This window comes from Ictidomys tridecemlineatus, chromosome 9, assembly GCF_052094955.1.
Source record: "Ictidomys tridecemlineatus isolate mIctTri1 chromosome 9, mIctTri1.hap1, whole genome shotgun sequence".
Classification (NCBI taxonomy): Eukaryota; Metazoa; Chordata; class Mammalia; order Rodentia; family Sciuridae; genus Ictidomys; species Ictidomys tridecemlineatus.
Window position 1 is genome coordinate 111,637,010 of NC_135485.1, and position 12,599 is coordinate 111,649,608.

Genomic DNA, 12,599 nt, shown 5'->3' on the forward strand with positions numbered 1-12,599 from the left:
ATCTAGCACACACAAAAAAAATAAAAAACAGAAAACAAAACACCAGAAACACACACACCTCACATATATGTAGATTTTTTTTATATAAGTATGGTATAAAGAAATGTCGAATACTGGATATTTTCTGAAAGTTTTGATTCTTATCAACAGAAATTTATTACATCACAATAAAACATACCAAAACTCATTTTCAACATGATTTAATCATATTCCTCAGTAAATTGTTTTAAATTTATTTTCCCCAAATCTAGAATTTGTATACCAATTCAAACTAGAACTTCTTATTTTATAGTTTTGTTTAATGTCAAAGATTAGATTTACCTTATTCTAAAACTTGTTTCTGTATTTCCATTTTGGAATTTTAACTTAGCTAAATAAAATGTAAATTTAATGATTGAAATTAATGTAAACATTTAAGGTAGACACTATTTTCCTTTTAGAGCATTCCAAATTATGTGTTGACTGTCTATTGAGGGATAACATAGGAAAAATAAAGCAGGATCCTTTTATTTGAAATAAAATAGGGCAGATGAAGAGGAGCTGACTAGTGGTTAATGGATGATTATAGTGCAAGGCAGAAGGAAGTTCAATAGTAGAGTATGTCTAAAACTTTATAAAGTCATGTGGTGAGGAAAAGAGGTACTTTTGGGAAAAGGTTTTTTTTGTTTTGTTTTGTTTTAAATGGAATATGACATTTGAGCCGAGTTTCAGCAAAAGCAATTGAGTCTGCTTAGTGAACAGGAATGGGATAAAGGCTTTAAACCAGATGGAGCTGTGTGGACAAAAATGGGAAAGACTGGCACATTGGGAAGGAGATAAGTGAATTCAAAATATTATAGTATCTATTGGTTGGGAGGAAAGTAATCCTTTGTGGTCCCAATTGTAAGTTCTTTTCTTTTCTCTTAAAATTAAATACCATTCATTAAATCCAAGTCTACTGATTTGCATTTCTCTGGGTTCCTTTTGTTCTGGCATCTCAGTGAGTAGAAGAACAGTCTAAAAGACCTTAAATGGGAAATACTAAGGTCAAGGTCAGGGGAGATCCTCTTGGAATAATCAGTCCTAGAAAAATCTCTTCAGATGTGTCTGTTATTGCTATCTGAACATTCTGCCATTTATAATGGAATTAATTTATTTGCTATTAAAATAAGCCTAGTGAAATTATAGTAACATACAAGGTTCATTTTACTGTGAATTTTATATGTGTTAAAACAATATATTAAAGTTTATACATACTTAAAGGATTAGCTGCATACTGTAAAATTCATGGCTGGCAGAAAAACCGTGAGTCTGTTAAAAAAAAAAAAATCAAAACCTATTTTTGTCTTGCTTTAAGATTTTATGACAAGAAAATGTTCGTCTTGAGCAAAACTTTCTATTCGTGTTCTTGGAAAAGAAAAGAAATGACAATTTAAACCATGCAATTCACTATTTTTAAAGGATCGGCATTCCAGGAATGTTAAAGTCATAAAATTTCCAGGACAGTCTTTCACTGTCATTTGAATAGAACTTGAATTGTGGTTAGCAATGATTCTTCAAGAGGTATCAGCCATGACCTAAAAGGGAAGACAGTAGGTAATCGACAAAGTTCTAGCCTAAAAGGCAGAAGATACAGAGCAACATCAGCTGTGGACTCTTTTTGGTTTTAAGCTTTGTGATCCATGTCAGGCTTCCCCACACTGCTTAGACTAAAGAGTCCTTACAAACCACCTTTGCTTCTATGACCTCAGTCCATCCTGCTTAACTATTGGCCTTTCCAGCTAATGATGACAGCTCTGCATAGTATAATAATCATGTGAATAACACTTAAGAGCTGATATAGTGTAACTCTTTGGGGTCACCATACTGAGGCTTATCTGGAGAGTATAAAACATGATGAAAAAATGGTCTTTTTATTTGTTTAGGAGAGTGCCTGAGGAAGAGCATCCCTCAAAAGCAAAGATTTCTTAAGTTTGGAGGGGAAAACAAAGGATAAGTTTGTGAGATAAAATGAAAGGCAAACATGACATACATGTAGATGAGATGCAAAACCTAAGGCTTTGACAGAGATTTGGAAGAAGAGGAGCTGTTTCATTTCTCTACTGACCTTGGAAATATTAAAAGAACAGAATCTCTTTCTTTGGTTAGTTTTTTTTCAAAGAACCCTTTAGTTGATTGAAAAAAAAAACAAACACAGAACCTTTTTAAAATTGGAGCTTTCTTTATGCGATCTTATGGAAATAATATGGAAATATCATTCAGCACTTAGATATAATTCTTGAATATCTTGGAGAATTTTTGATATGAAGTTAAGATCTCTACTTACAAATCCAGTCTGTACTATTAACACTGCCTTCTATTAAGTTTTATTTTATTTTACTAAGATAAACTGAGTGACAAATGAAACTATTATCAGACTCAAAGTCAGGCTCCTAAGTTCCCATTGAACTTATGGAAATCAATTTTATTACTAAGAACCCTTCTGTTTTCTAAAAGGATAGAAGTTGCCTTCTATTGTTGTTTATTTCTAGCATGTGTAGGTAACATGTATACTATCTTACCTGAAAGGCTTAGGACCAGTAATGTTTCAAATTTCAATTTTTCCTTTTTTGGTTCTGGAATATTTACATATAAATAAGGAGATATCTTAAGAAAGGGACTGATGGGACCCAAGTGTAAACAGAATTTCTTTGTTTCATATACATTTTATATGAATCTTGGAAATAATTTTATATGACATTTTAAATAATATTGTGTGGTTCCATGTTGGTGCCCAAAAGTTTTGAATTTTAGGAGCATTTCCAATTTTGGATCATTGGATTAGTAATGCTTCACCTGTAAGCAGTAAGTGTTATATTACATGGAGGTGTGGTGAAAATGAGTTTGCTGAGTGAGATCAAAGAATTGGTACTGAAAATGAAATAAAGAAATGCATTTCATGCTGAGACTGATTCAACTGTAACTAATCCTGTAGTATGGCTTTCAGAACACTTTCCTCAATATAAATCCAACCCAAACTGCTAATGAGTATATGTTCATGATAATTAAATTTGAAGCACCTTTTAGCATTGTGCACAATTACAATGAAATGCTTCAGCAAAGATTCAAAGATTGAATCTCGGTAGATTTTGTTTCTTCTGATTCCTTCATCACATCTTCTAGGGCTTATGTCAATACAGATGTATAGAAGTTCACAGTAGAAAGTATTTAAAGTCACTGTCATCCCACCATGCATTAATCTATTGTTGCTTTTGATTTGTTCAAGTGGCTGAGAAGACCAAAGAGCAAGTGACAAATGTTGGAGGGGCAGTGGTGACCGGCGTGACAGCAGTAGCCCAGAAGACGGTGGAGGGCGCAGGGAACATTGCAGCTGCCACTGGCTTTGTCAAAAAGGACCAGCTGGGCAAGGTACGGTTGCCTACGTTTTATGCTATATTTATAAGGTCGTGAAGTCATGGTTCATTTTCCCCTGAGGGAAGAAAGAGGCAGGAATAAAATGCTTCCTGTGAGGGATGGCTGCCTGACTCTCCCTTCTTAAAAAAAAAAAAATTACTATCTTTATATGGATTTTGTTCTTTGCAGTAATAACCTAGAGAAATGCCGTATAAACTGTACAATAATCATGATTGTTTCAATTTCTGGAAGAAAGTTAATGAAACGAACAATGTAATAAATGCCAAAAGGATCAGTGACATTTCGTAAAGAATGGGTGCTTTCATGTGAACTATGAATCTTAGAATTTCTCTTTGTTGGAATAACGAATCTCTTTGTGCCTGTGCTCTCAATTTCTAAAATGAAGATCTTTTAGTTGATTACTGTACAATGACATCAACTCCTATTAAATGCCATATTTGCATATCAAATAACAGCCTTTTACAAATATATGTTGGTCGGAACAGAGAAAGTTAAAATGCATACCAATCAGATCATGGTTCTGGAGTGATTCATAAATTTTCAGAAGAATTTTAACTTTGCATATCTTGATAAATTCAGGACTCTACTAAGATTATATAATAGGTCTTATGACTTTCATCTTAAATACAGAAATAATAGAGTATGAAATGTGAACCAAAGATGAAATTTTACGTATTTCATGATCACAACGTCAGGATGATTTTTGCTTTACCCCTAGCACAGTGGTTTCCTTGCTATTCCTTGAACAAATCAAGCATACCCTGGCTCTGTTTCCTTCTCTGCCTAGAAAGCTCTTCCCCAAGATTGCATACTTGGCTCACTCCCTCATCTCCTCAGGACTTTTTGAAATGACACCTTCTTGGTAAAGCCTGCATTGACCTATTTAAAATTGGAAACCTCTCCTGTGATATTCTCCATCTTTCTACTCTGTCTCATTACCCTTCCCCCCCTTTTTTTTTGCCCAAGTGTTTATAGTCTTTTAAAATAATAATTTACTTATTTTTACATATGTTGTTTATTTCATTTCTCCTCTTGCACAAAGTAAGGATTATGAGAGTGGCATGTGTTTATTTTGTTCACTGATATTTGACAGGGGTCCAGGAGAATTTCCAGCCATGTGAGATAATTAATGAATTTTATTAAATTAAGGATAGATGAAAGGAAGAAAATATGTGAATAAGCAGAGTGACTTTCTGAGTCTTTTGTAATCATGTGCATTCTATAAGAACATCAGTTATTCAGCCATCCATTCAAAGGTTATAATCAAAGTGTTTTGGTGATGGATGTTTTGATAACTGTGAGAAAGGAGCTTTGTGTGGATAGACTTTTTTTGTGTGTGTGTGTGTGTCTGTGTGTGTGTGCATGGGTATAACTGATCCTCCTATAATCCTAAGTAGCAGGACTACCTTGGTGGCCCATTCAAATATTGATAATAAAGAGGAAGGACTAGAAATTGGTGATATATTTACATTTTCCATATGTAGTTACATTGTCTGGCCAATTAATGGTAATCATGGAAAATTTGGACTGGGCTTCTATAGAATTCCTTCAGCTAACATTTAAATGTATGCTTCACTATAGCCATGCACCTGTGTACAGAATGTTCTTTTCCAATAATCTTATTCGTGCTAATAGTTATACTGATTCCTATTTCCAATTTGAAATTATGTTCATAGCTTTATTGCATTCAGAAGTTAGAAGGGACTTCAGATACTAATACAGAAGCAATTAACTTGCTTGTTGATCCAGTTTCTTTTGACAATCTAATAAAAGCTATAGAACTTCTTCTCAGAAAAATGCATGCTCACATGTAGATACAGGAGGGCCTAAGGAGACATCCATTGACAGAAGCCATGATTTAGCACAATCCCATGATTGTACTGAAAGTCACAGAGGAGACTTAAGTATCCAAGGTCGCACAACAAGGTGGGGTAGACTGAGCACCCAGAATGTTGATCCATCTACTTTAACACTCCCCTGACAAATCCCTCAATAGTGAACCTCCTCTGGGTCTTTATAAACTGAAATGTGGACAACCAGATTTAACTGGAGAATTTCATTGCTTCAGATATGAAGAAATCAGGCCAACATACACCCTCTACTTTTTGCCTTTATTTAAAATATATAATGCAAATTGCAAATGAGGTATGAAAGTGCTTTATCATTTTCAAAATTGCTTTTTTTCACCTTTTAAAAACACTGCTACTTATTTTAATAGTTTAAAGCAGAAATCTAAATGATATAGGAAAACCATTTGGAGATATTTCTCTAATGGGTACTACAGGGTCTAACAAGTTTCTAAAATGAAACGAAGTCATAAGACCTAGAAATTGCAACATGGCTATGGGAAAAATACATTGGACTGGGAACTAAAATGGCTGATCTTTGTGTCCTGCTTGGTCATTAATTGACTGGATGACCTTTTGCAGATCCCTTAAAACCCTTTCTCATTTACTAGCAAATTCTACTAGAAAATTGTTAAAGCCAAATTTAGCAATAATATGCTGAGAAAGCCAAATTTAGCAATAATATGCTGAGTTTCTATAATAATTCAAGGAATATTCTAATAAATACCCATAATTGTGACCACATCTTTGGAGTGCCAAAAATTCTAAAGAATATAAATGAAATTATTGAATTATTCAATATGAAATTTAAAATAACGTAATTTTATCTTTTACACTCTAATTAGAATGATCCATGTGAATAGAAATAACTTTTTCTCACTTCCTTCTTTTCTTTTCTCCTCTCTTCTCCTCATCTCCTTGCTTTTTCTCCATCTTTCTGTTGTGGTTTGAGTATGAGGGGTCCCTCAAAGGCTCCTGGGTTAAATTAGGGATGTTCACAGGTGAAAGGATCAGATTATGAGAGCTATAACCTTATCTATCAGTCCATCCTGAGTTGAATGGACCAACTGAGTGGTAATTATAGGCAGGTTGGGTGTGGCTACAGGAAGTAGGTCACTAGGGTGGTTCCTTTGGGGTTTATGTTTGTCCCTGGCACTTGATCTCTCTCCCTCTGCTTCTTGGCTATCATGAGCTAAACAGCTTTCCTCTACCATGCCCTTCTGCATCACCTTGAGCCCAGAGTGATAGAGTTGGCCAACTCTGAAATGAACCTCCTGACAGTGTGAGCTTTACCTCTTCTAAATTATTCTGGTCTGGTATTTTGGTCAGAGAAATGAAAAGCTTACCACCTCTCTTCCTCCCTCCCTCCTTTCCTTTCTCCTTTTCTTTTTTTTTTCTTCTTCAAATACTTGTTATTCTAGAAATAATGATGGTTTGCTATATGCTAGAAATTTGGAGAAATATGAATGTGACAATGAGGATGGTTAGATATCTGGATTTCAGGAGGAGATGAATGGCTGTGCCATTCTCTTGGCTATTGGTATTTCTCTTTAGGATCAGAAATGCTGCAAAGTAGGAAATGACATTGGTTTCCCCCTTTATGCCCTGGAAGGGTATCTGGCTTATAATTGAATGTTCTCTCTCCCTTCTTCCCCCCCTTTTTTTCTGTTTTATTTGAAACTAAGATGTTTAGTAGTTCATTTTTATTTTCCTCTTTTTATTTGGTGCATTTATTTCTTTGGAATGCTTGCTTTGATGGATTCTACCTACTTTTGATGTTAACAGAAAGATATAACCACAGCTTTATTAAGGTATGATTGGTAAATAAAAATTATATGTTTATGGTGTATGATATGATAGTTTTTTTGTTTTTGGTCCTTTTGTTCTGTTTTTGTTTGTGGACTTGGGGATTAAACCTAGGGTTCTTCCACTGAGCTGCATTCTGACCCCTGAGTTTGATGTATGTGTACATCCTGAATGATTCCAGGGTCAACATTATTAACATATACATTATCTCACATAACTATCATTTTCCTTTTTGTGGTGACATTTAAAACCTACCCCCTTAGTACATTTCAAGTATATAATATAGTAGTATTAACTACAGCACCTCTTGCTATACCTTAGATCTCAGAACTTATTTTTATTCTATTTATTTATTTTTGCTTCATTCTATCTAATTGAAATTGTATACCTTTGACCCCATTCTTTTCCGTCCACCAGTCCCTGGCAACCACTGTTCTATTCTGTTTCTTTGGGTTTGACTTTTTTTGGGTTTCACATAGAATAGAAATCATGCATCATTGGTCATTCTGTGCCTGGCTTAGTTTACTTTGCATAAAGTCCTCAAATTTATCCACATGGCAAATGGAAGTGTTTCTTTTTTTTTTTTTTTGAACACTGAATCATATTACAATGTGTGTGTACACACCACAGTTTTTTTTATCTATTCATCTGTGGATTGACCCTTGGGTTTGTTGCATACCTTGATTATAGAAAATAATACCACAGTTCATGTGGGAGTGCAGTTATCTTTTCAAGATCTATGTACCTAGAACTGTGATTGCTGTATGATGTGATAATTCTGTTTTTAATTTTCCTAGGATCTTCCATACTCTTTTCCATAATGGCTGTACCTTTCTACATTTTCAACAACAGTGTAAAAGGGTTTCCTTTTCTCCACATTCTTGTCATTCTTTTGTCTGTTTTATAAAAGATATTCTAAAAGGTATGATGAGGTGATATCTCATTTGAATTGCATTTCCCTGATGATTAGTGATGTTAAGCATATTTTTATATGCCTACTGGCCATCTTTATGTCTTCTTTTGAGAAATATCTATTCAGATTATTTGCTCATTTTATAAATCAGGTTATTTATTTTCTTGCTACTGAGTTGCTTGAGTTCCTTCTATATTTTGAGTTCCTTCTGTATTAATTCCCATCTGATGTATGGTTTACAAACATTTTCTCCTATTGCATGGGTTGTGTCTTCATTTTGTTGATCATTTTCTTTGCTGTGCAGAAGCTTTTATGATTGATACTATTCTATTTACTTAGTTTTGCTTTGTTGTCTGTGTTTTGGGGGTCATAACTCCCCAAATTATTGCCCAAATCAATCTTGGAAAATTCTGCTTTATTTTCTTCTAGTTAGTTTTATAGTTTGTTGTATTGTGTTTATGTAAGTTTTTAATCCATTTGAGTTGATATTTGTTTATGGTGTGCGATAAGAGTCCATTTTTAAAAGAAATTTTCATGTGGATATCCAGGTTTCTCAATACCATATACTGAAGAGACTACCTCTTTACCATTGGATGTTTTTGTCATCTTTGTTGAAGATCAATAGATTACAAATGTGTGGACTTATTTATAGGTTCTCTTTTCATTTCCATTGCTGTTTATGCTGGGTTTTTTTGATAGTGCACTGATATTTTGACTACTACAGCTTTATAGTATTTTTTAAAAATCAACTACAAAGATATCATATGGCTTTGCTATTACTTGTGGCTCAAGATTGTCTTGGCTATTTGGAATATTTTGCTTTGACTTTTTGGGTTCTGTATGAATTTTAAGATTTCTTTTTCTATTTGAAAAAATGCAGTTGGAATTTTGATGGGTACATTGAATTTCTAGATTGTTTTGGGTAGTACAGACATTTTCAGAATATTGATTGTTCTAATCAATGAGTACAGGTAATTTTTCCAATTATTTGTATTTTCTTCAATTTTTTTCATTCATGTTTCTGATTTTCAGAATACTGGTAGGTATTTTAAAAATTGATGAAATTGATTCATAAGTATTTTATTTTTATTGATGTCATTGTTAAAGGTATTATTGATTTCTCTTTCAGATAATTGGTTTTTAGTATATAAAAATGCTATCAATTTTGTAATGTTGATTTTGTATCCTGCAAGTTTACTGAACTTATCAATTATTTCTAGCTTTTTTTAAAATTGGGCACTTTAGGGTTTTTTCTCTATATACTATCAAGTTGTCATATGTACACATGGATGATTTCATTTCTTCCTTTCCAATATGGATTGCTAAGAGTTCCAGTATTATGTTGAATAGAAGTGGCAAGAGTTGGCATTCTTCCCTTTTCCTTTCAGGTTTTTACCACTAACTATGGTGTTTGTTGTGGACTTCTAATATATGGACTTTATTATGATGATATACATCTTTTCATACTTAATTTTTGAGTTTTTATTAATGAAAGAATGTTGGTTTTTGTCATATACTTTTTCTGCATCTGTTGAGATGATCATATGATGATAGTAAGAAGTCCTTACCTATTAAAAATAACTGTAAGTGTACATGGGCTAAATTTTTTCAGTCAAAAGCTGTAATATGGCCAAATCAATAAAAAATCAAGGCCCAACTAATGCTACCTATAAGAAATTCACTTTAGCTTATAAGAACACATGTACCATTATTCCAAAATCTGAAAATACTCAAAAGTCTATGTGATTTCTAGTGTCAAGTATTTCTGATAAGCGATACTTAATCTTTAATAATATATAAAGTGTCCAATTGATCAAGAGGATGTAAAAATTGTGAATATATATGCAGCTAACATTGGAGCCCCTAAACATATAAAGCAAACGTTATTATAGACCAAATAGATCTAACAAACACAGATAGAACATTTCAGTAATGTACACTTCTTTTCTATTGGACATTGAACAGTCTTCAGGATAGACCATGTTAAGCCACAAAACAAATCAACAAATTTAAGAAGATTGAAATTATATTAAGTATTTTTTCTAATCAAAATAGTTTGAAACCAGAAATCAATAACAAGAAGAAATAGGAAAATTTAAAAATATATAGGAATTAAACAACATACTCCTAAACAACTAATCAGTCACTCAAGAGGAAATTAAGATTGATACCTGTAGATTTGAGCATATAAATGAAATCACCCTTAGTAATAATTTTTAATTATAAAATACTAGATTAAAAAGATAGACTGTCTTTAAGATTTGTTTTATCAAACATTATTACCTTCTCTATTTAATACATTAGAATAATAAATTTTTTAATATATATATATTTTATTTGTGTGCATAATAGGTTATCAGTCATATAATTAATTTTCCACAACTTGATATTGATTGTCACAGCAGAAACAAGCTGAAAATGCATTTGCAAAAATTTCAAGTCAAACTAACAGAGATGTTATATGGATAAAATTTAACTTTTCTACTTAAATTGAGAAAGATAGATTTACTTGTAGCAAGATTTGCTTTTGCTTGTACAAAAAAGTTACTGACATCAGAGTTGTTCTGTAGTGCCACTATTTATGATATAGAGCTAATCACAGGAACAGTTGATCTATTCCAACCCCTCAACAGTATTTTGCATGTGGTTGCTGCTAAATGATTGTTAAATAAATGAGCTTCTCTTTAATGCTATCAGAAATGCTCTAGAAGAATTGAACTGTGAGATTTTTTAAATGTTTGCAATTTTCTGAATTTTTAGAGTGTGAAACTCCCAAGTAATCTGCGAAACCATTGCCTGACAAATAATATACCGTTCAGCCTCATTTTCTTTTCCCATATAGACATTGAGCTATCTACATGGTGATTAATGATTTTCTGCAAGAAATAATCTTGAAATATCTATAGCCTTAGAAACTTAAAATTTCCAGATTCAATAGTATTACTTGTTTTTTTAAACCAGAATGAAGTTCTTAAGCAATGCTACTTTTCAAAAGTTAAATTTGTATATGATAAACACTTTTTAAACCTCTTGATTTAAATAGATAAATCATGTTTACTCTGTAACCCAAACTTAATTCATAAGAGGATCAGTAACTAAATGTGTGCTAAAAGAAAATGAAAACAGAATGAAAATGTCAGAATTGACATTATGATTTATCGCATTTATAACATCCTTCTACTTATTTCTTTTGACTTATCAGGATTGCTATGTTTAGCTTCATGCAAATAAATTTTAAATACTTAAGTGTTATATACCTTCTGATTAAATAATTAGTCAGATGTTGTATGCTGCCCAGAGCTTAATCATTTAATACTATTTCACAAAGAAGCCACAGGTCAAAGGAAACATTTGCAATTTCTTTGAAAAAGTACACAAATCGTTAGGTATAATGTTAATATTGTTAATATGAAGGTAGCAATAAGAGATATGAGGATTTGCAAAATATTTTAATTTATAGTAAGCTTTCTTCTTATGTGTTCAATAATGATCAATAATGTATTGTCTCAAATAAACACAAGTTTGATCCTTGTCTATGTGCTTGACCTCAGAAAATAACCAACATGACTGTTAGGTATATTTAAACCTCAACTAAAATTAGCATTGTGGCACAGTGACTTGGCTGATTTATATTTGTTATGGGAACACTGTGTACTAACAACATTGTAATCTTAAAGTATACAGTGATCTAACTGGTTTATTTCAAAAAATACATAATCATTAACATTTTGCAGTGTGGTAAATAAAAGTCAATATTCTATACTCATGTGAGTTTACTGATGGTACATAAATCGTCCCCATTTAGAAATACATCCATTATAAACTTTCTTTTTATTTGACAACATTTCACTGGGTTCAATATGGATGAATTGTGAATTTTAATGACTCTTACTCCAGTAAGGTTTAAATGGGAATATATATTTTATAAATGAAATGGTAAGGAAAATAGGCTTATTGTTAAGTTTTGATTAGACATTTTGTTAGACATTCTGGTGGCCCTATCAGGAATGCAAAAGGGAATCACACTAGAGGGTTCCTGCCTTTGGGGAATGTGTAATCCAGGCATGGAGACTAACATGCTTATGCCTAGAAAAAAGGAGCATCTCTGCTCTCTGAGAACAACATGTCCTTGTTAATAGGCCTCTATCCTAAGAAAGTCAAAGTGAGAAATGAGAAGAACTAGCCTCTCAAAAATCTTATACATACTCAATAAATATATTAAATAATGTTATACTTTAAATTGTGTTAAATAAATATCATTCTTTGTCAGTAGACTGAAGTTATCCATATAGATGATACTTTAGCTGTTTACACATAGACATAAAAATACTACCCCGAGTCATGCTAGTCTTGTTTGTTGAGAAATGTATTATAAGGTGGAAAAATTGCTTTGAGGCACACTGGTGAATGGGTTGAAGTCATATTTGTGCAACTGACTTATTTCTTCGTAAATGCTTAACATAGATTAAAATTCTGCTGAATGCAACATGAGAGCAATGACTATACTTTTATGAGCACATTTTATTATGAATGTGCTAACATCCATTGCTAGTGTCCCTTCACCTGAAAAGATGGCGTAATATTTTTGATAATATCTCATATCAGGTTAAATGTAGGATGGTTTCAAACATAGATGATTT

At 32.5% G+C, this 12,599-nt stretch overlaps 1 protein-coding gene across 4 annotated transcripts in view; it reads left to right on the forward strand.

Annotated features, from left to right (window-relative positions):
* The window catches only part of Snca (synuclein alpha), a 97,931-nt gene that overhangs the window by 12,650 nt on the left and 72,682 nt on the right, over positions 1-12,599 (forward strand). For all 4 annotated transcript variants that reach the window (XM_005337532.4, XM_021734707.2, XM_005337533.4 and 1 more), the window contains exon 4: positions 3,245-3,387. In XM_005337532.4, the coding sequence (XP_005337589.1) occupies positions 3,245-3,387 (143 nt within the window). The remainder of the gene's footprint in view (positions 1-3,244; positions 3,388-12,599) is intronic.